Source organism: Neoarius graeffei, chromosome 6, assembly GCF_027579695.1.
Source record: "Neoarius graeffei isolate fNeoGra1 chromosome 6, fNeoGra1.pri, whole genome shotgun sequence".
In the NCBI taxonomy this organism is placed as follows: Eukaryota; Metazoa; Chordata; class Actinopteri; order Siluriformes; family Ariidae; genus Neoarius; species Neoarius graeffei.
This window is the reverse complement of record NC_083574.1, coordinates 55,433,879-55,458,499: the sequence shown is the minus strand read 5'-3', so window position 1 is coordinate 55,458,499 and position 24,621 is coordinate 55,433,879. Positions and strand designations below refer to the sequence as shown.

The 24,621-nt window shown below is 42.4% G+C and overlaps 1 protein-coding gene across 1 annotated transcript in view; it reads right to left on the bottom strand.

Moving 5' to 3' along the window:
• Positions 1-24,621, bottom strand: part of iqch (IQ motif containing H) — a 96,765-nt gene that overhangs the window by 11,402 nt on the left and 60,742 nt on the right. Inside the window, 7 exon segments of the mRNA XM_060924367.1 lie at positions 4,158-4,444; positions 4,524-4,644; positions 17,929-18,117; positions 19,107-19,379; positions 20,705-20,871; positions 20,989-21,072; positions 21,780-21,846. Coding sequence (XP_060780350.1) covers positions 4,158-4,444; positions 4,524-4,644; positions 17,929-18,117; positions 19,107-19,379; positions 20,705-20,871; positions 20,989-21,072; positions 21,780-21,846 — 1,188 coding nt within the window.

The window sequence follows — 24,621 nt, the reverse complement described above, 5'->3', positions numbered from 1 at the left end:
CCCCCTGCCCCATGCGCTCCACAAGAGCAGTCCACACACCACTGCTTTGGTGTTCTAAACCACCAGCCTTTCCATCTCTCAACAGGCCTTACACACATTTAGGAAATAGCAGAAGGATTTAGAGGCTCTTTTTAAATGCAGACAATTAAACGAGAGTGCAATACTTCGCCCTCTAGTGGCCATGAAGGTTAGACTGAATGCAGTGAGGAACAATGAGACCAGACTGTGGTACATGTAAAGCCTGACAGCTGGTCAGAGATCAGCATATTTTAAATAATTTTAAATATTTAAATTGATGGAATTACATCTGATAATTATCATGCACTGTAATGATACGAATGATTTAGCTTTTACTAGTTGCTATTAAAATGCCAGCTACAGATACCTGTAGTCTACTTCTGACGACCACAGTGTTTTTAGGCAATACATTGTAAACCTGGGCAATAACAGATGAAATCAGGGCTTTGAACCAGAATTTTTTTCCTATTGGTTCGTTCCGAACAGAAACGGAATTTTAACGTTTCCGGTTTTGGGTTCCACCATTAAATAGACGTTCCCGAACCGGTTAGAACAAAAAAATTTCGTTCCCGGAATGGTTAATTACGTTCCCTGTCAGCTGTTTAACAAATGGCTATAAAATTATGTCTCTGTCTCATCCAGCTTAAGCCAAATGTAGGCTAATTCTATTACAACCTTCATTAAATAAGACAAGAAATAATTCAAAACAATTATTATTTCAAATGTTGGCGATTTGGATTCTCAGTATGTCTTCCCATCTACACAAACAGAAAAAGTGCCAAAAATGAAAGATAATTCGTTTAGTGTGTTACCAAAGGCTAGTCAGGCCCTATGCATTGATAGGCTAACAGAGGTTAACGTCATTTAATGTTCACGAGCCTCTCATTAACGTGGACAAATATATTGATATCGTGTTTGAAATTGACGTTTTTGAATAACGATAGACTGCAATATTTACCTCTTATTTAAGATGTGGAGACGTGATAGTAGTCCACCCTCCCGCTCTCTCCATTCAGTCAGCGAACGTCACACAGGAAGTGAACCCCAGCGGGTCATAGAAACTTGCGCAGGAGAAGAATGACTTTATTTGTAGGCTACGGAAACTTTGAGGAACGAAATAAAAACCGGTATTAACCGGTTACCATTATTTTTAATAAGCGTTTCTGTTCCGGAACATAAAAAATAATAAAAGTTTCTGGTTTCGTTTCTGTTCCATGTGAAATAGAAAAAGTTCCCGGTTTTCGTTTTCGTTCCTTGAACCGGTTCAAAGCCCTGGATGAAATTAAAAAAAGGTGTCACGGAATTCATACAACTTCAACTCAAGCTTTACTTGTGGTAATACGAGCTTCGTCACGTATCCCTGGTCATATGCATTATGGGTAATTCATACTTACAGCAATTAATGCTGATAGAATCCTAATGTAATGTATTAGCCAATATTATCACGCACTAATAACTAATGGCAACCCAAAATAAACACTAACACTGAACTATGATGAATAGCAAATTATTCAGTGACAAAATAATAATAAAATATATTATTTGTTTTGTTAGTAATACAGACTACCAGAGAATGCTATATCTGACGATCTGAGACTATGACTAGACAAGACACAAATGAACACATGGTTGAGACATTACAAGGTCAGAGGCCAAGGCCCTAAACGGGGAATTAGTTTATTGACACAATAAGACTTGACAGTTTATTAGATGGGAGGGAACCCTCCAGGAGCCATCCATCTACCCAGTAACATCTCTTTCCTAACACAGTAGACCGAGCACTGATAGCAGCAAGGTGAGAGCCAAAACGGCAGTAAAAAGGCACTCACTCGATAGACCCACATATCTGACCTCAGCTTTCAAATAAGACTTGTTTCACTGACTGTAAAACCAGTTGTTCATATTAATTCATCAGTGTGTCTCTGAGTGCTCTTATTTCCAAAAAAAAATGAACAGACAAGTGTACTTTAAAAGAGCTGGTGACAGAATGCAATATTTATTTAAACTAGTAAATGATACTATTTTAATCTGGGCTAACTTAATATCAGAAATTATTATACAGACAGGACACTTTTTTGATGGAATAAAAACATTTATTTTTTTCGCGGTCCGGTTTCCATCAAATCCTGCACTCTGATTGGCTGGCGAGCGGGTCCGTATCCTATGATACGGACCCCAGTTACGGACCCCGGTTACGGACCTCTGGCAACTCGATTGTTCACAACAACAAACATAGTAGCATTTTTTGTCAACATTTATCTTTTTTTAATAAGATTTATTTATAAGATTATCAAAAATCTTATAAATTTTTGCCAGCATTTCTCAGTCTAATAGCATTAATTTTACAGCATGGATAGCGATAACGACAGTGTTCACAGCGAAAGTGAGTTTTACTACCCTGAGGAAGAAGAAATAAAAGAAAACATTTCAGGAGAAAGCTAAAACCTGTAATTTGCTAACGCCGAGCAAAAACATGGCTGAATCCTGAATGACTCAGTTTTGTATAAATAGGGGACTACATAGGCGGCAAAATGTAGTTTTTTCCCTGCCATGAAAGTGCACTTGTATACCGAGGAGGAAGCAATTTCCATTACAGCCGTAAATGAGGATTCAAAATGGCGGCTCGGCTCGGTTTTCCCTTTCGGGCGCTCTCATTTTCTGTTAGAATTTGGTAAAGAAAAAAATTAATATATTATTTACCAGCTTAAGGTCGGTCCGTAGGGTCAAATACTGTGACCTCGGCCTTGAATACTGACCTCGGCCCAGAGGGCCTCAGTCAGTACTTTCAAGACCTCGGTCACGGTATTTCCCGATATGGACCTCCCAGCTGGTAAATAACATATATATATATTTTTTTGCATTCCAGATCCTGCGCTCTGATTGGCTGGCGAGCGGGTCCGTACCCTATGGTATGGACCCTAGTTACGGACCCCGGTTACGGACCTCTGGCGACTCGCTCATTCACAACAACAAACGTAGCATTTTTTGTCAACATTTATCTTTTTTTATAAGATTTATTTATAAGATTATCAAAAATCTTATACATTTTTGCCAGCATTTCTCAGGAAAATAGCATTAATTTTACATCGTGGATAGAGATAACGACAGCGTTCACAGTGAAAGTGAGTTTTACTACCCTGAGGAAGAAGAAATAAAAGAAAACATTTCAGGAGAACGCCGAAAACCTGTAATTTGCTAACGCCGAGCAAAAACATGGCTGAATCCTGAATGACTCAGTTTTGTATAAATAGGGGACTACATAGGCGGCAAAATGTAGTTTTTTTCCGACCATGGAAGTGCACTTGTATACCAAGGAGAAAGCAATTTGCATTACAGCCGTGAATGAGGATTCAAAATGGCGGCTCGGCTCGGTTTTCCCTTTCGGGTGCTCTCGTTTTCTGTTAGAATTTGGTAAAGAACAAAATAAATATATTATTTACCAGCTTAAGGTCGGTCCGTATGGTGAAATACCGTGACCTCAGCCTTGAATACTGACCTCGGCCCAGAGGGCCTCAGTCAGTACTTTCAAGACCTCGGTCACAGTATTTCACCATACGGACCGACCTTAAGCTGGTAAATAAAATATATGTATTCTATTCCCTTCTAGCGGGTTTCATTCATTTGGTTTGATAGCATGCAATATTGTTATCATATCGCTTATCTTACGTGCATTACGCCACTCTACCCAATGGAGAGCGAGTGTTGAATATGGTTTACGATATTGCATGGTTGTCAAGACAACATGTCACACGTCAGAGTTGATGCGACTATTCAATGAGAGTTTTCTGCTGCGCATGCGCAGAAGCATTTCTCTGTTCACCGGGAAAGAAAAAGACATGCTGAACACCTGAAAGGCTACAAGGTCAGAATATACATAGCAATCTTTGGCAGTCTATAGAACTTCATTAGATATTCTTCATGCATATTTACAAGAGAAAAACATACCAACGGACATAGAAAAACTGGAAAAGAGAGTGTGTATGTATAATAATAATAATAATAATAATAATAATAATATTGGCTGGCTCGTTCAATATCATGCTAGCTGAATGGAATATATCTGATATACCACTCAACACCAGTCAATATTACTTAAATATAAGCCAATCACAAGTCTCATCTGAATGGGGATCTTTGACCTGCTGTTCCAGCGTGTCAGGCTCCAGGAAGGTGACCAGGTCCAGGGAAAAATGGCCCAGGATATGCCGCTCCTGGCAGGCATTGCCCATCCGCATGCAGATGGAGTACAGGACATCGGGGCAAACAGAACTCTGTGGTACAGAGCAGCCTGCTACATGCAGAAAACCAGGTCCACGCAGCTGATCTCCACATGAGAGCATGCGTACTCCTCCATCCGGCTCCACTAGCAGATCCACTGTCATACAGGTCATGCTATCCGAAGGAGGGTAAGCCTCAATCACACCACCTGAGAGATGACAGAAGCTATCACAAACAGACACGTTGAAGGTCCAATGGTATTTGATACCAGTAGGTGTAGTTTTCACCTTTTCTGAGAAAGTGCTCCAGGAAGCAGCTCCACGTCGGATAGCAGGATGTGTCAAAAGGTTTGGCATGAGTGGTCAACAGAGCAGGTACCGCTTCCAGAAACTTTCTTAGCACTCGTTCCTGTATGAGTAAACAGATGATGGACTGTCTGAATGGCTAGTCTCTATTCTAAACTATTCTACAGAGACACAACAGTAGTTAGTACTCAGGTGACAATACTTCGCTTAGTTCAGGTCTCATCTCATCTCATTATCTCAAGCCACTTTATCCTTCTACAGGGTCGCAGGCAAGCTGGAGCCTATCCCAGCTGACTACGGGCGAAAGGCAAGGTACACCCTGGACAAGTCGCCAGGTCATCACAGGGCTGACACATAGACACAGACAACCACTCACACCTACGGTCAATTTAAAGTCACCAGTTAACCTAAAGTCAACCTAAAGTCACCAGTTAACCTGCATGTCTTTGGACTGTGGGGGAAACCGGAGCACCCGGAGGAAACCCACGCGGACACGGGGAGAACATGCAAACTCCACACAGAAAGGCCCTTGCCGGCCCCGGGGCTCGAACCCAGGACCTTCTTGCTGTGAGGCGACAGCGCTAACCACTACACCACCGTGCCGCCGCTTAGTTCAGGTGTCTATTGTAAATCAAACACTAGCGGTTGTAGTGTAACTGCTAATAAATAATGGGGTGATTGGGGGAAGTGGTGATTGACAGTCAGTCACAGAGAAACACAGTTGCATAATGGCTTTAACTGACTGCCCTCTGATTGCACCTGCCACAAAGAACTTAGGCCACGAGCAAGCTGATAAATGCCGAAGCAAGCCGATCAATCAGTGGATCAATCACGGACAGTCACTGATCAATATATCTCTTGTTTCACTAACTAGAAAATGCCATATTGGCTGTGGCACTTGATTATGTTGTTAATTGCACAGTTTGACTTTCTGTGAGTGGTTGTTAAAACCTGATTATTCCGAAGCATATTGTTCTGTAAAACTCTCAAAACTGAGATGAACAGAGAACACTGCATTTCAGCGTGTGCTTTTGTATGTCAGTTCATTTTAAACAGAAAAGGAGCTAAAGAAGTTGTTCCTACTGTGTACCAAAAAAACACTTTAGTCATTTTAATAGGCATAACCTTATTTATTAAATCCTGCCTGATAAATGAAGTAGCAGCAGGAGTTTTGGAATAATGTCGTGAGACGTTGAGCATAATGCAAACATCTTCCGTCATAAATTCTTTTACATTTCTGTTTTATGCACATAGTTTATAAAGCAAATGTGTTACAACTAACTCCACTGAGCAGGATGAGAGATGAGGAGTTTGATATTCCAGTCATGAAACAGCCATCATCATATTCAAGTACTGTAAGAACCAGGGTCAATCACTGCACAGTGATTTCACCCTGTCACAAGTCATAAAGCACACAATGGTGCGTCAAAAAGCGTGCGAGGAAGCAGCCCCCTGTTCTCCTCCGCCCCAGAAGAGCCCACGCATTCAGAGAATTTGCTACTGCACTTTCGCATGAACAACAGGGTAGAAGGAAGGAGGAATTTTCTGCCATCCTTTATTTCGACTTAAACTGCAGGCTGTGCTGTGTGAGAAGATTCCAGTCTTGCTTGGCTTTCACATAAAGATAAGCAATCTGACAATGGAAAAATAAAATGATATACACTGATCGCTGTTTGAGCTCTCCATTATAGAGCGGAACATTTTCAGAGGATTTCTTATTTTATAAAATATTCAGCAGCAAGGACATGGAGGGTATTGACTTGTTTCATACTCATACCATGTTTTTCTTTTGTGTGAACTACAGACAGCTGTTGATTTCTGGAAGAACATCCATCCATCCATTATCTGTAGCCGCTTATCCTGTTCTACAGGGTCGCAGGCGAGCTGGAGCCTATCCCAGCTGACTATTGGTGTGTTCACACTTATACCGGTACGAAAGTGGTATAACTGTATCGATACAAAGTATACCAGTACAGTTTAGTGCATCTGTCCCACTAGCGAGAAATGTTTGCGGTTTTCTTTCACGGTAGTTGAAATGCGCGTGTGCAAAATGTTTCCGTGGTTACCGAGTAACTTCCTTCCAAGAATATATGGCATCCGTTATTTCGAGGTCTCGAGAAAACAAAACAATTATTCCGTGATCTCGAGAAAACAAAACAATTATTTCATGATCTCAGCTGGATCACTGTATCTCCGTCGGTAGAGACAAAGCCGGGCCAGTCTTCTGCGGAGGTGCCGCGGACTAATTTTGAAATTATCCCTTATTAAAAGACTTAATGCAATTTCTCATTGTATCAACCCCTGATCAAAATATTGCCTTATTAGGTGATCGATTATTCCAGACATTCTAATGACCAAAGTTGCGTCTATACAGAATGAGAAATAGCCCCAAAGTCAGCATATCACAAGTCTCTTGGCGCACCTGAATGAACCATTTCTCAGCTGTTTACTCAAGATCATGAAATAATTGTTTTGTTTTCTCGAGATCTCGAAATAATGCTTTTGTTTTCTCGAGATCTCGAATTAGTTGTGTTGTTTTCTTGAGATCCTTGAGGGGGAAGTCATGGCCTAATGGTTAGAGAAACAGCTTTGGGACCAAAAGGTTGCTGGTTTGATTCCCCAGACTAGCAGGATTGACTTAAGTGCCCTTGAGCAAGGCACCTAACCCCCAACTGCTCTGGCAAGAGTGGTGCGTACCTTGTGTCTGATTAGCCAAAGAAAAACTGATGATGTGATCATCAGTTCAGGCATTGAACCCGACCAACTGAGATCCTGAATTAATTATCTTGTTATCTTGGGATAACGAGGTGAATAAAAAAAAAGGATTATATGAAGGGCCTCTCTCGGCTTCCATATGGATGAAACAACGTGTGTGTGCTTTTTGTTGTCAATGTACAGTCTGTATTTCTGGTGGTCATTTATTCAGTCGAATCGTATAAAACGCGCGAGGCAGTTGAGAAAGAAACAAAGAAAACGAATCTCCGTTCTTCACTATTTTATTCAGCGAAGACATCGATTGAGGTGTGTGACTTTGCGCATGCGCATTATATTTGTATCGATACAGAGACGCTTCATCTGTTCACACTACAGCGAAGCGCTACAGTACCAATACTGTACCGGTACGAAACCCATACATTTGTGGGTTTCGTACCGATACAGTTATACCGCTACAGTACCGGTATAGTTGCTAGTGTGGACAGGTGCTGCGGTACGAAAGTAGTTTCGTATCGGTACAAAATCCCTAGTGTGGGCAGGGTATATGGGTGAGAGGCGTGGTACACCCTGGACAAGTCGCCAGGTTGCCTGCATGTCTTTGGACTGTAGGGGAAACCGGAGCACACCCACGCAGACACGGGTAGAACATGCAAACTCCACACAGAAAGGCCCTCGCCGGCCGCTGGGCTCGAACCCAGAACCTTCTTGCTGTGAGGCGACAGTGCTAACCACTACACCACCGTGCCGCCTTTCCACTCTGAAATGTGGACGCTATCAATCTGGATAGAAACAAATATTTTATTTATTTCACTAAAAACCTAATTCTGTGATTTTTGTTCCATTTGTGCAAAATTTAACATGAATCAAAATGTGGAGCCTCATCCACCGATCTAATTAAAGCTTAAGTGTCCCTAACCTTTTCCAAACTAAACTATTAGCTAGTAGACTGCCCAGCTGTTGATGCTATTAAGCATAATTTCACACTTTGTGTAATGACCCTTGTGCTGGCACTATGTGAAAGTGTGTAATGTGCAACGTATAGTATGTATGAGCTCACCCAGCCATTGAATGGTGTGAGAGCAATACGTCTTTAGCTGATCTTTTCTGAATGGGGTGAAAGCTGAGAGGCTGGGATACTGTGCCTCAGGACATGGGCCCCCCATATACCCTCCATCCTAAAATGCCCAAATCTTTCCTTATAGACCCTCCAGGTGTGTTCTCCAACTTGCCTCAGGGTGATGATGGCTGACTGTTTTTCCAAAGGACCACATGAGGTCTGGTATCTGTTACTGCCCTTGTATTAAAGCACAATCAATAATTAAATAATATGCACACAGTATGGAGAATAGCAGGAGACTTCCACATGTTTCATCACAGGCAAGTCTGACAGAACATTACTTGGTCCACAGTAATAAAAAATACTCCCGAAGCGACTATATTTGATCAAATGCAGGCAGCAAATAGTAAATAAGTGTGCAGTCACTGAGATTTAGTAATCGCGGCCCAGAAAGATCCCGTTAACGGTCTGCGTTCTGTGAGTTCAGTACATTTGGGTGAGGCATATGCTTGAGCAGAAAACTGCATATATACTAATCCAATCACTCATGGAACAGAAGGCAATATTTACCCATTATTCCTCAGAACACTCCTGCAATTAAAAACTTAGACTGATCATGCCGAACTATAATATTTCAGCATTGCTGCTTAAATTTTATTGGTTTGCAGTCATAAAGATAAAATGCAGAGGAGCAAGCAGTCGATTATAAACAGTATGCAAATAGCCCCACTGTAAACATAACTGTTCACATTTGGCAAAATCCATGTTCCCGGCACAAGAGGCACTTAAACTGGAACTAGTGAATTAACAGCAGCGCATGAATACAGGTCTATAGGAAATGGATGACACACCACAGTAACCCCTGCGCTCTCTGTGCTGTTAGCGGGACTTGCCATTGATTAAAAGGCTGCAGTGGTGGAATAAAAGCCAATGCTTGCTTCCATATGGCCACAGAGCCCTAAGGGTGTAGGGCCAGCTCATCAGGCCCCTACTCCCTCGCCTCTCTCAGGGACCCCAGCTGGTGAAGTCCTGCCCACCCCCCACCTCTTCATTTAAACATCCTTCACTTGCTTTTGCCATAATGAAGCTTGGCTGGGCCTCAACCGCTTACCCCTGTAATTAACAGCGCCAATGCTGCCACAATTACATCCCCTCACTCGGCCCTCGCGTGAATTAAGGACTGAGCTAATTGCTGAGAGGCAGGGCACTAAGCCTCCTCCATTTGAAGAGAAAAAGCCTATAATAAAAATGAAAGCCTGAGCCAGGTCTTCCATGCCTATATGATGATAACCTTGTAAATGGTTTAAACAACGCTTATAGTTTAATGGCAAAGAAATATATGTTATTTACCAGCTGGGAGGTCCGTATCGTGAAATACCGTGACCGAGGTCTTGAAAGTACTGACTGAGGCCCTCTGGGCCGAGGTCAGTATTCAAGGCCGAGGTCACGGTATTTCACCATACGGACCGACCTTAAGCTGGTAAATAATATATTTAATTTTTTCTTTACCAAATTCTAACAGAAAACGAGAGCGCCCGAAAGGGAAAACCGAGCCGAGCCGCCATTTTGAATCCTCATTCACGGCTGTAATGCAAATTGCTTTCTCCTCGGTATACAAGTGCACTTCCATGGCAGGGAAAAAACTACATTTTGCTGCCTATGTAGTCCCCTATTTATACAAATAGGAGTCATTCAGGATTCAGCCATGTTTTTGCTCGGCGTTAGCAAATTACAGGTTTTTAGCTTTCTCCTGAAATGTTTTATTTTACTTCTTCTTCCTCAGGGTAGTAAAACTTGCTTTCGCTGTGAACACTGTCGCTATCGCATCTCATTATCTCTAGCCGCTTTATCCTGTTCTACAGGGTCACAGGCAAGCTGGAGCCTATCCCAGCTGACTACGGGCGAAAGGCGGGGTACACCCTGGACAAGTCGCCAGGTCATCACAGGGCTGACATATAGACACAGACAACCATTCACACTCACATTCACACCTACGCTCAATTTAGAGTCACCAGTTAACCTAACCTGCATGTCTTTGGACTGTGGGGGAAACCGGAGCACCCGGAGGAAACCCACGCGGACACGGGGAGAACATGCAAACTCCACACAGAAAGACCCTCGTTGGTCACGGGGCTCGAACCCGGACCTTCTTGCTGTGAGGTGACAGTGTTAACCACTACACCACCGTGCCGCCCTCGTTATCGCTATCCATGCTGTAAAATTAATGCTATTCTCCTGAGAAATGCTGGCAAAAATTTATAAGATTTTTGATAATCTTATACATAAATCTTATTTTAAAAAAAATGTTGACAAAAAATTCTACTATGTTTGTTGTTGTTGTGAATGAGCGAGTTGCCAGAGGTCCATAACTGGGGTCCGTACCGTAGGATACGGACCTGCTCGCCAGCCAATCAGAGCGCAGGATTTAGACCACGAAAAAAATAATAGGAATTAATGCATGACAGAAAATCAAAGAACCCATTATAAGCCTATGAGAGATAAAGAGCAGAAGCCAAGGGAGTTATGCATAGCATTAGAGATATCAAATCAATGTTTAGCTGCTTAGCAAATATGAATGTTGATGGGAAATAGGATACAATCCAATATGCTATAACACCCAACCATTCCTAATAACACATTGTTCAGCTCATACATCATTGACATGTTCTTGTTAACAAACCCATAAACATTAAAATGTTATTTTAAAATGTAACCTTGGTGCAGGGGCGCAGATACGTTTTTTGAACTGGGGGGGACAAAGCTGCCAGCAAACCAACCCCACCCCCAACATGTGTTGTGCGAGGAATATACTCTGATGCCCTTAAAACTGCCTTCTGAGCACTGTATCTACAGGCTACCACCGAAAGAAGGAGGCTACCAGAAAGGCATCTCTACTCTGTATGATTTTACTTTCACTACGACATTACTTTGAACAGACTATCAAAAAATTGCAAGGTGATGTGATAAAGTAAGGCACAGTTTACTTACAGTCGTTGTTTTTGAAAAAACGATGCAATCGTTTTCTGCCTTTTCGGTTTGGCACCCTTCATCATGCCGTGTTGGGGTCCTGAACTAGGAGCTGTCCCCGATATGCCTGTCAAACTTGTTGTAGGTAACCATAGCAACCAAGCTCGAGCTCGCAACCTGTGCAGTCTGCGCAGCTCAACCAACCGAATATCAGTCTTTGTTTTGTTTTATGTGAGTTGTTGCAACTATGTATGTACTGCTGTGCACCTCAATAAACCGAATGGTAATTAGTAGGGCTGCACGATTATGGAAAAAATGATAATCACGATTATCTTGATCAAAATTGTAATCACGATTATTAAATCACGATTATTCTTGATGTTAGGGAAATCACTTAAATTTTATTTCACTATATTCAAACAAACAATATGAACAGCTTTCAGTGCAGAATGAAAGAGAAATTCTGATTTCCAAATGACAAATAAATGAAATTTATCCAAGAAATTACCAAAGGATGAAGGAACTGAAAACTCAATTGCAACAATTACATAGCATTATACTGAGGCCTACAAGTTTTTAGCTAGAAAGACCAGCCTATCAACATGCTCTGGCTTTAAACATGAGCGAAGGCAAGTCACAGCATTGCCTCCAGTGCTAAATAGTCTGTTGTTCCGACATGGTTAGCTTTTCTCTCTCACCTCAATCTGTTACCTACTCTCACGCTATCACCCCTTGAAGAAGATACCGCTGCACTGAAGCTCTGCGCACTTGCCTTGCTTGCTTATTTAGGCGGAGTAATGAAACCTTACATGCGGCGGTTCGCCCCCTAATGGTTTGGCGGAGTACTGGTCAAAGTGCTTGATCAGATATGCAGCAGAGCTCGCATTTTAAATGGAAATAAATCGCGATTTTCATTTAATTCAATCGTGGCAGCCAAAATCGCGATTTTCGATTAAATTCGATTAATTGTGCAGCCCTAGTAATTAGTCTTTTGATTTTTCCGTGAGGTTTGCCTTATGCAAAGAAAGACAGCATAGACGTTTTTTCCTCCCTATAAGTGGGGGGGACCGAACGAGGTGAATTTAAATCTGGGTGGGACGAATCCCCCCCGTCCCCCCCTCTATCTGCGCCCATGCCTTGGTGAGCACCAATGGAAATACAGTAGTGAGATAAAAGCAAGTTCTACATAGAACAGGAAAACTAATACCAGACAAAGTGCTTCATGAGTCACTCAGTGCGTTTACATGCACATAGAGAGAATCGAATTTCTGCCGTTGCTCAACTAAAATCGAAGTTCAAAATGCCATGTATACACCTTAATTCGGCTGAAATTGAACCGAACTTGATTTCTCGGAATCGAGCTACACGACCTAGATTATGCGATTTCTGCCGAGCTACTTAGTGCATGTAAACCCTATCGAGCTACGTATTCGAGCTACTTACTTCAGCACTGCCCCTTCCGGAAGTGACGAGTGACGAGACCACAAGCAGGAAACACAACAGCCTCAGTCGGCATGACAACGAATCATGACAACGGCATGAATCTTTTCTTTTTGTGGCATTGTTTGCACTGTTAAAATTTAGCTCACTTACTGTATCACCAAATACATCTGTACAGCTGTTGCATAGCTGTGAATTGTGTACATAAGTCATTGTATTTGTGTGTGTGTATATATATATATATATATATATATATATATATATATATATATATATGTCCAACATCTGAAGAATGTCAATAAAAGCAAAACAATTGAACTTTTTGTGTGTTTATTAAGACATAAGTTAAATTGTAAGCAAAAAAAATATTTTTTGTAAGCAAAAAATGGACTTTAGAAAAATATACAATTGTGCAAAATAAGTTGTCTTACAAAACAGTGGTCTGCGCAGGACAGTTTGTAGCCATACAGTCTGTTAGAGCAAGCCTAACAGCTTGAGCACGGAACTTGTGAACACGGAACTGCCAGTGTTGCCAGATTGGGCGGTTTTAAGTGCATTTTGGCGGATTTGAACGTTTTGGGCTGGAAAACGTCAGCAGTATCTGGCAACACTGCTGATAACTTTGTTTATACTCTTGAATAGCTCTTCTTCATGAGGACAACCGGAAGTGTACCAACACGATGGGGCGTGTAGCGCCACCTGTGGCTCGGGTGCACAATGCACCTCACACAATAGCTCGATTTCATTGTGTGCATGTACGATTGGATTTCTCTGGCACCCCTGCTGGGACCCTTAGCTCGATTACCGACAGCAGCTCGATTTGGATGTGCATGTAAACGTAGTCAATGAGGAGCCATTGCCGCTCAAGCACCTCCATGGTTGTAGCTCGAAACAAAGTCTAGAAGGGGGCCTAGAACAGAGTCAGTGTATTCTGAGGGCCTCTGCATGCTCTTGCGACAAGGCTTTCGCAGATAGCTTTTCGCAGACAGTTGTAATTTATCGTTGAGCGGGGAGTAATAGGCGTGCGTGATGTTATTCACCGCCACAATGCAAGGGGGCGTGAAGTCGCGAAATCGCTAGGAGTAGTTGGTGGGTGTGGTTAGTGGAGTGTTTATCCTCCAGTTACTTATAATGACTAGAACTAGAGTCGTATAGATGTACGTACTTCCTCACTTCCTCGATCAACCGCTCTTCGTGCTGCTCCATCTTTGCTCGTGTTTTTAAAAATGGCGGTAGTGAAAACAAAACAAACCGGGAAAGTAGGGAAGCGGAAGTGCGTGTACAGCGGATGTAGAGTGGACCAATCAGAGCCCTCTTGTCTGCGACGCTGTCTGCGAGGCTTCTGCGGTGGTCACAATTTTTGGGAGGTGCGCACAGAGCGTCTGCGAAAGGGGGGGGGCTGCGCAGAGCATCTCCGAAGGGGGGGCTACGCAGATGCCATCTGCGAGGACTGCGTTGTCAGCATAAATTGGCCTTTAGGTTTCAGTCATCATGACTTCTTAGCGATTTCACTTCCGGTAAAACAGCTGGTGGTCAAGCAAACCAAAACAACTGCCGTAGTGCAAACAACTAGCGATAAGTTATCAGAGTACGCTTGTAATCTAGAAGCCACTGCTCGCTTTAGATATATTCAGAAGATTGCTATGTGCAAAGGAATCGACCCCTACAGTCTGGGAAAGAAGGATTTGTCATATCAGGGCTCGAAAACTACCCTTCAGTCGAGTTCCCCGACATCTCATAAATAAAAAATTATATATGAAGCAAAGATTCAGACACACCGTCAACTAAAGCCGCCACATATTAAGTGCGTACCGTGTCTGTGTTAATCGATGTGTTTATCGGCGAGACGGAAAATACCGAAGAATTCCAAATCATACCGTGTACAAGTCAGGGTGTCGGTTTTTTCACTACTGCGCATGCATATAACGCATCTCGTTGAATATTGCGGTAATCACGTGTAGTATTGGACCAGGTGGGTGGAGCACAGAAGCATGGCAGGACAGAACTGAGTTCTCAATGAACTATTTATTGCTAGCTTTTCAGCCTTTTATCACTTCCCAGCCGTGCGCGTGCGCACACACACATGTTCTGGTTGGGGAGAGCTCCCTTTCTCTGCTCTCCTCTCCTTTTAAAGGGCGCGGTCACTGGGGAAGATACACAAACACAGGTTAATCCCCATCAGGTGCAATGATTCCACCACTCACCTTCCCTGACTCTGCCCTCCATTCACAGACCGACGCTTGGCCACGCCCCCGCTGCCACATCACGTTATCAAATTCAGTAGATGTGGCCACATTATCGCCCATTTAAACACGTGTTTTTGTTGTTGTTTACATCTACATCTGCCAAAGCTACGTTGCGGTGTGGAATTTCCTGAAAGGTGTACAGAAACCGCCAGAGACGGGGACAAAGCAACCTTGGTCTGAAGAGGAGAAAAAGGCCGCCAATAAAGCGTACGAGAAGGAGAAATGACAAAGGACTTATAAGCAAATGTGGGAGTAGGGTAGGCCTTGGCTGCGATACGATTTTTATGGAATAATTAATTTTTTTCAAATTGATTCATAGTCAATATGAAGCTCCTAATGCTTTCTCTCTCATAAATGGTTAAATACAGAAAGTATGTTGGACATATTTTGGGTGCTATAGTCATGATAGTAAGTATATTTGCTTTCAATACTCATACACCAAGTTGCCAAGTTTTCCAATATATTATTATTTGTGGCGGCACGGTGGTGTAGTGGTTAGCGCTGTCGCCTAACAGCAAGAAGGTCCTGGGTTCGAGCCCCGTGGCCGGCGAGGGCCTTTCTGTGCGGAGTTTGCATGTTCTCCCCGTGTCCGCGTGGGTTTCCTCCGGGTGCTCCGGTTTCCCCCACAGTCCAAAGACATGCAGGTTAGGTTAACTGGTGACTCTAAATTGACCGTAGGTGTGAGTGTGAATGGTTGTCTGTGTCTATGTGTCAGCCCTGTGATGACCTGGCGACTTGTCCAGGGTGTACCCCGCCTTTCGCCCGTAGTCAGCTGGGATAGGCTCCAGCTTGCCTGCGACCCTGTAGAAGGATAAAGCGGCTAGAGATAATGAGATGAGATTATTATTTGTTGATATTATATTATGGTGCTCTGTGTTGTTCTCATTTATGTATTTAACAACAGTATCAAAATACACGGGTCTTGAAATAAATGCACATTAGTCATGAACAATGGTAACTACCCTCTTTTGTGTTATTTTTGACAGAAGTAAAATTCATACATGAACAAATTTTGGCGAGTTGATTTTCTGTTTGGCGAGTTACTTTGGAAGGTAACTAGTCCGGCTGGCTGGTGAAAAAAAAAAAGAATTTCGAGCCCTGCATACGATCTCGAAAACTACCCTTCATTCGAGTTCCCCGACATCTCCAACTATCTGGTGTTGCAGACGTCCTTCTACAGTGCAAAACAGATGAAAGCGTAGAAGAGTATGGAGGCTTACAACTTTTTTGTATGTGGCTGGGGAAAGGACCTCGCTATCAAGTCGCTGCCGAATGAATCCTGTAGTGTTTTTGCCCGTGTATGTATGTTTTTTTTTTTTTTATCTTTTCATTCGCGTCTTTACAACGAAGTGCTGCAAGTTGAAGTGTAAACAAACAACAGTTCACTTGATTCTCACTTGTGTTGGCTCTTATCTCTCAGGTAACTCATTCACAAAGATCATCAGAAACCCCTTTAAAGACCTGGATCTTAGTTAAACAAGACAGAGAAGAAGTGATCACAGCGCATTGTAACTGTATGGCTGGGGAAGAATTTTGTCACGACCTTCATGCATATGGACTTTAGTATTCGTGGTTGTTTTGATCGCGTGCACTTGCTGAAAGACTCAACATGACTTCAAGGACACCCTGTTAAAGAACGCAAGGCACACATTGTTTTCAATACGGCGGCCATCGAGTGAGGAGTAAACAAAGAAACAGCTAGGGAATTTAGCGCTTCGTGACTAAAAAATAAAATAATGACACATAGCAAGAAAAGTACTTGGAAAACACTCGGGCCATAGCTGAGAGGGATTTACAGTACAAACCTTTCACCAAGTGATCACTGCAAACTCGAGCACGCTTCGACTCGACTCCCTTCGATTTCAGTTTGAGGTTCAAAAGCCACCTTTCTTGACGTCTTTTTGTGAAATCCTGTGTTCGTTCACCCTTTTTTTATTAGTTCATGGGGAACCCTGAAGAAACTTTTATCAGTTTCACGGTTTGATCGAGGGCGGCACGGTGGTGTAGTGGTTAGCACTGTCGCCTCACAGCAAGAAGGTCCGGGTTCGAGCCCTGTGGCCGGCGAGGGCCTTTCTGTGTGGAGTTTGCATGTTCTCCCTGTGTCCGTGTGGGTTTCCTCCGGGTGCTCCGGTTTCCCCCACAGTCCAAAGACATGCAGGTTAGGTTAACTGGTGACTCTAAATTGACCGTAGGTGTGAATGTGAGTGTGAATGGTTGTCTGTGTCTATGTGTCAGCCCTGTGATGACCTGGCGACTTGTCCAGGGTGTACCCCGCCTTTCACCCGTAGTCAGCTGGGATAGGCTCCAGCTTGCCTGCGACCCTGTAGGACAGGATAAAGCGGCTACAGATAATGAGATGAGACGGTTTGATCGATTCGAACAACCTAAAACAATGCAAGCGTAAGGCATTTTTCATGCAAGCAATGCACCTTCTCCGTACAAACGCTTAGTCAACTGAGCTTTGGTTGACCACCAGCTAAAGTTTTGAATAACTAATGAGGTGGATGTGACGTCATGTGAAACCCAGCAATAGGGTAAATCTGGAATCATCAGACCACATGACCTTTTTTTTCTATCCCACATGGTCCAGTCTTTATTCTCTCTAGCAAACTGAAGCCTTTTCTTCCGATTAGTCTCACTAACTAGTGGTTTTCTTATGGTCATACAGCTGTTTAGTACCAATCCTGTGAGTTCTCGTCACATTGTGAGTGTGGAAATGCTCTTACTTTCATTATTAAACACAGCTGTGAGCTCTACTGCCGATTGATCGATTCGAACAACCTAAAACAACGCAAGCGTAAGGCATTTTTCATGCGAGCAGTGCACCTTCTCTGTACAAACGCTTTGTCAACTGAGCTTTGCTAGACCACCAGCTAAAATTTTGAATAACTAATGAGGTGGATGTGACATCACGTGAAACCCAAGAATCAGTCTTGAGTAAGGGAGAGTGTCAGGCCTTTACCTGAACCCAAGGCATCCTCCAGATCTGTGCTCCATGACGATGATACTCCTGCAAAGCCCAGGGCCGGAAGCTCACATGACAGACATCACAGTAGGCTGTGCCACGGCCACCCAACTCGTCATCCATCTTAAACAGCCAACGCTGCACCTCTAAATGATCTGTCATCAGCTGGGCAAAACACTCATGCAGCTGAATTAAAGAAAGCATGAGGTGCACAATAGATTCACAAATCAGAAAATGTTTAGCGTATAATACAAAATTTTTTTCATGATGATAAATTCATGATAAATTTTAAATTTTCACTAAAGTAAGCTGCACTAAGACACAAAAATGGTCTACATTTTTGAAATTATGTAAACATCTAAAATCTTCAGACTGACAGCAAACTTATTCCTAATTTCTTGATTACACAAAACTACAAGGCAAAACAATTAACTAGAAGTTACAATAAACATATTAAAGTGCATATTCTGGACCAATTTCGTGTTTTTTTTATATGAAAGTATGTCCCTTTACACACTCATCCAGAAGGGTAATTTTGCACAAGGCCATCTGTCTACAGCAGAAAAAAATAAAATAACAAAACGCGTCTGGAAAAATCCCAAGGGAGTCTGGAGCCAGATTCATGACGTTATCTGCAGAAGCGCCACCGGGCTGTGCGAGCTTTGCACGGTTTCAGTGCACAGCCTGTGTAGACCAAGCGCTCCCATTTCTCTCTCATTGTCCGGTCTTTTGGGAAATGATGAGTACTAATCCCATCATGATTGGTGTTGCTACACCCTCCTACGATACATCTGTTAACCATTTTAATAATTACGCGATAACGTTGAAGAAATTTGCAGAAAACCACCAGGTCGTTTTCTCATAAACAAACCAGCGCTGACGTAGGATTCAGAGGGAGGTGTCCTGCATGTGACGTCACGAAAGTCAATGTTTCCCAGGAAATCCAAATGCCAAGTTTTTTCAGAGGCGGACCAATTCGCCTCAAATGGCTTGATTTCAACTGAATTTTTCTGGTATTGCGCAAGGTAAAAAAAAATGCAGAGAATGCAGAATGCTACAGATATTTGACCAAAGTTTAATATAAAATAGGAGAATTACATTGATCTTGCTCCTGAATTTACCCGTGATATGCACTTTAAGGAACTATTTTGTATAGGTGCACTTGTCAGGCAGACCTGCTGCAATGTGTGTATGTCAGCTTGTCCTGGAGCCATGCTAACCCCACTGCTGCTGAAGATCCTCCTGATTCCAGACTTTGTACCGTAGAGCTGTGCTACGGCAGGCTCGGGGCCTAGGACTGGCACTCCTAACTCATCAGCCACAGCCAGATCATCCCTGTGAGGGACACCACTGACTAAATAGGCTTGCTTCCCCTGGATCATGTTCTTAATACGGCGCAGTGTGTGTGGGCTGTACTTCAGCAGTGTGGACACACACACACAGTGACTCTGTAAGAAACGAAATCGGGTGTTTAGGATTAATCTCAAGAAACTACTGTTAAATTACAAGACAGTATTAAATTTCACCTCATAAAGAAAGCAATACAGAATGACCATTGATGACATCATGTTTATTGTAGGCAATTATCAAAACCAGAAAATATTTACGTGTGTTCATGTAAAACATCAAGTCGATTAATACTGTGTAGCTTTTATCTAATTCTCGTCGTATGCAGAACTCTCCTATGTAGCTTGTTGTACATAAATAACTGTCCTTTCTCTTCTTGCCTCTGAGGGGTCTCCCTTTTGTCTGCAGCTATAATTTATTAGTGTATATACACGCGCTGGGCCCATTAGGAGCAGCCGGAGGAGTCATGACCTCTCCTGTACTCCAGCAGGTTAAATTGACAAAAGACAGCAAAGGGGAGGCTCTGGCTTGTGCACTCCCTCCAGCCCATCTTTTCTGCACGCTAAGCGATGGGCTCCTTGGGACTCACACTAATTACTCCACATCTGTATTTATTTGATCCATACGGAGTTCTCCCTTCTGTCACTGGCATCGGCGAACAGCAATTCATCCCGCTGACAGATCTGGCAGAGTTTACACATGCCGCCAAGCTGGGCGATCGATAGGGAAAAGTGAGGAGGACAACCTGGTGCCTGTGTTTAGCTGCAAGTTAACGGCAGGCAGTAAGTAAGGCTATAGAGCTGGCTTCTGTGTAAAAGTGGGCAGGGTCACTTACGCTGTATTGATATGCAGTAAACATGCAGAGTTGGATCGAATGTACACAGGTCCTGGCCTGTTAAGCAGCTCTTTGTTTAATCACCTTCTGAGCGTACTGGTATTAGATATTGGATTGTGCTGTACATTATAATACAGGCTATTGCATACAATTACAGTGATTTGCAGTAGCAATTAAAACAACAAGAGGTAACCTTGAACCTGAGTAAAAGCCAGAGTTGCAGTTCATTAATAATTTACTTTTTAATCTAATGCCCTTATTTATTTATACACATTTCATAAGCACCTATAAAAATGATAATAAAAGGATAGATTCATGTAAAACAATCTGCGCAGATAAATATGAGGAAAACAAACCTTTCATCACCAAGTGTGTATAACTGAGAGGGGGGCATAAGTGTTCTAAGCACTACACAATAAAACACGATGCCTCACAGACGCCCCCTACAGGCTCAAAACGGAATTGCCAGACACGATTCTTGCTCTGAATCCCTTTGATACAAGTGAAATATTTTACACTTCTCTTCTGAACTTCAGAAAGTTGAGAGTGTAAGGGATGGTTTTGAGTGTGTGTACATGCAGTGACCCATACTGAAAAGTGCTGATGTGCCTCAGGTGTGAGGATGGTGAAACGTTTGGCGCAAGGTGTGTGCGTCCCTGGCTCTACAGCTCCATTCAGGCCCAGCAAATGAGTGTAGTAGTGGATCAAATCTTCTCCCAAGTGCACCGGACACACATAGATCACTTCCACGTTCTGATCTGCCATTAACAAGGTGAGTGCGTGAGTTAGAACAACCTAAATTCACTCACAAAATGTTCAATATAATGCATTTCATTAAACAATTCTAAACATGTTGTCAAGACTGCAGCTTCTACCTCTAACGTCACATAGCCGACCCATCTGAGTGTTCTGCAGTATGTTAAACCTTCTTAGGCTGTGGCGCTGCTGCTGAGAGTATCCTATAACACAGAGACACACACACACACACCACACAGTAAATGCATCAATCCATCTAACATGAGAAGCACAGATTTTGAAACAGACTGCTCTACTTAAAGCACATAAAGGTAATCGAATGATTAAATGCAGCTGAACTATCAGAGTGTGGCAATAAAAACAATAGGGTTCAACTTCTTAATTATCCCAGCTCACACAGCACTCTCCTCAGCCACCCCCAGTGTAAATACACCACTCCATCTGTTGCTAATTACTATTCGCATTCCTCCCTTTATTATTTGTATCTGTTCACTGATTGCAGGTCACAGCATAAACAGATTGAAATACTTAAGCAAAACTACTGGGTGCAAAATCTAAGATTTCCCCAAATGGTTGTAGATTAGTGAAATGGTCTAAATATAAAACTGAAATGTAATAACGGGTGTTTATAACCCACATTCCTGAAGCCAATACTGCTAATTAAATTCTTCATTCATCTTCAGTACGTGACCCTGGTTAGGGTCAGAGTGGATCCGGAGTCTATCCCGGGAACACTGGGTACGAGGTGGGAATACACCCCGGATGGGACTCCATTCTTTCATAGGGCACCATGCACACACGTTCACAAATAGGGGCAGGAATTTAGGAGCTGGGAGGAAACCGGAGAACCTGGACGAAACCTATGTGGACATGGAGAGGATATGTAAAACTCCAGAAGTAAAAGCAGTACCTAATGAGGGCACATGGATAACGGTCCTCTTGGAAGTGATGAGATGGTTCCAACTGGTGGCCAAATGCTGTCCAATTCAAAATATACAACAGAAGATTAACCAGTATTAAGCAACACACACACACACACACACACACACACACACACACACACACACACTGCTGGCCCATCATGAGCAACAAGCAGACAGCAAATTACACTCATCTTTCTCTCTGGGCTTTGCGTTGCCAAACCAAGCATAAATCCCATTCATTAAATCTGCTAAGCGCATGCTTCAAAACATCTTCCCTCTATTAATTCAATTAGCAGGTTACATGATGCTTTCTGCCAGGGGTAGATTAAGACTTAATTAACACAATTTGACTGCTCAAAGGGTGGAAACATGCACATGCTCTTGTCTGCTCTTACAGACAAGATGGTAGAGTGACGGTATGAACAAACGAAAGTGTGCATCCTAATTAATAAAGATGTTACGGGGATGATGGCACAGGAAAACATCTGCTCGAACAACTGGATATACTGATGCTTGCTGTGTGGGTGTGAGAGGCTCCTGAAATCCCATTGCTTCTAGCAAGTACCTCTGCACAGGAACTCGATTTATATCAGTCTGGTTTAAACAGTGGCACAGCAGAAAAAGGTGAGCATAGATTTATAGTGGCAAGTGGGTTTTAAGTTGTCTCAAGAAACCAAGCTAGGGCAGGCATTCATGGGCGCCACCGGGGGGGAAAGGTTAGAACAATTCTAGGGGCCCAGCACTGCCATGGGGCCCTTTAAGGGGCTGATAATATGCTTTTAATGATTTTAATAAGACTTTTGAAATAACAACAATGCAATATTCCATCTGGTAAAATGAGCTAATTGAACAAGGTTGTCTATTTCTTGAGTTCTTCAACATATTGTCATTTAACCCTCCCCCTTTTGCGAAATGGTACGGTCCAATTCTGGTAGAAGCGCGATGCGTTAAATCCGTGTGCTGATCAGTGCAACGCTACTTGCTGCTGTGTCGCGGTGCAGCAGCCAGCCAGCCAGCAGTGGAGTGCATACAGTCTATGATCGCTAAATATGGAGTGGCTGTCAAAAACGTAAAGAAAGGCAGCTGAAAGCTGAGAGGGACCAGAGAGGCAGGCAACTGGTCACTCAGTTTTTCCCAAAGAAAGGTAGCTATCGCTCACATGTGTGTTCAAAATATTAGCGAATGGTAAATGAACAGTATGAACGTGGTTGGATTAGCCTATCAAGAGAACACTTTTACAGTTTGTACAGTGACATTTTTTCCATTTTAATAACTGAACTGACTTGTGTGATAAACAAGATGAAATATTAGGTTATGCTGGTGCTAATAACTAGTGCTAATAACCAGTTTCATAACTAATGGAGTGCCCTAAATATGCACAGATTCAGCCTCAGGGGGACCTCCACCCTACCAAACCACTGAACCCCCCTTTGGAGAAGGAGGTAAGCAGCAATACAACCCATAAATGCTTTAGGATTGAAGTTTTTAATGAGCGAGCGCCATATACAGTTTGCTAGATTAAATTGTTGCTAATAACGGACACCAGTCAAGTGTTTGACATGGTTACGTGTGTGGAATGTTCACACGTTCTAAACCATTGGTTTCAAATTGAGGAGCTGGAGAAAGCGCAGCACACATAAAAGAGGGATAGAGGTTACAACATATGAAGAAATACGTACGTAATTGATCAAATTGAAATGTCACTCCGTGTCACTTTGAAATAAATTTATAATAAGATGTTTCCTGTCTTTTATGGGTAACATTTGTAAGGCTACTGAGTATGGAGTTCATTTAAATGCATCAAACTTGAATGCATCAAACTTTTTCATGCATTAACTCTGCTTACACTCAAATTTCTGTCTAGACACACTTTGCTTTGAACATATTCCCTTTTTGCAGAACAGTACACACAGCTTTCTACCGAACACATAACAATCCATGGGATTTCCATAGGTATTTTGATGCTGGGTAGAAAACTTTTTCTATGATTTATTAGCAGTCACATCACACATTTCACTACCAATTGTCCTAGCACAAGAAGGCATGTGGCAAAATCTTGAATTTTCATTTGTGATTGTAAATGCACCAGAATTAGTTACTGACCAGTTTTCATCTAGTCCCTGGTAGGTTAATACATAAAATGTAATAACAAAGTCACAAACTCAAGGTCCATGGGCTATCAAAAGTCAAATAATGACAATAGTGCAATTGTGACGAGGGTGGGCAAAATTGGGGGGCCCAAAATTCTAATCTTTCCTGGGGCCCAAAATTTCTGGCGGCGCCCCTGCAGGCATTACATACAGTAATTCAAATGTTTTTAAATTTATTAATTTTTTTAAAGTAAATTTTACTAAAAACATTTGAACACAAACTCAAACAAACAAACAAACTGCTCAGCCAAACATTTTCAATATTTACACTTTCTGACTCACTAAGATCATACTATCGAAGTATTCACTGTGAATATGGAAGTATATGTAAATTGGAGAAATGATCTATAAACCAGAATAAAGTTGCTTAGCTCCAAACATACAGTTGTGGTCAGAAGTTTACATACAGTGACATGGATGTCATCTTGGATATGAATGTCATGGCAGTATTTGGGCTTTCAGTAATTTCTCTGAACTGTTCTTTTTCTGTGGCAGAATGATTGTACAGCAGACATCTTTAATTAAAAAAAACCACACTAGTATTTGGTGCACAAGTTTTAATTTTCTTTGGGTTTTATGAACACAGGGTCAAAATTATACATACAGGGTCAAAAATACACATACAACACACTTAATATTTGGGTAGAATGTCTCTTCACAAGATTCACCTTGACCAAAC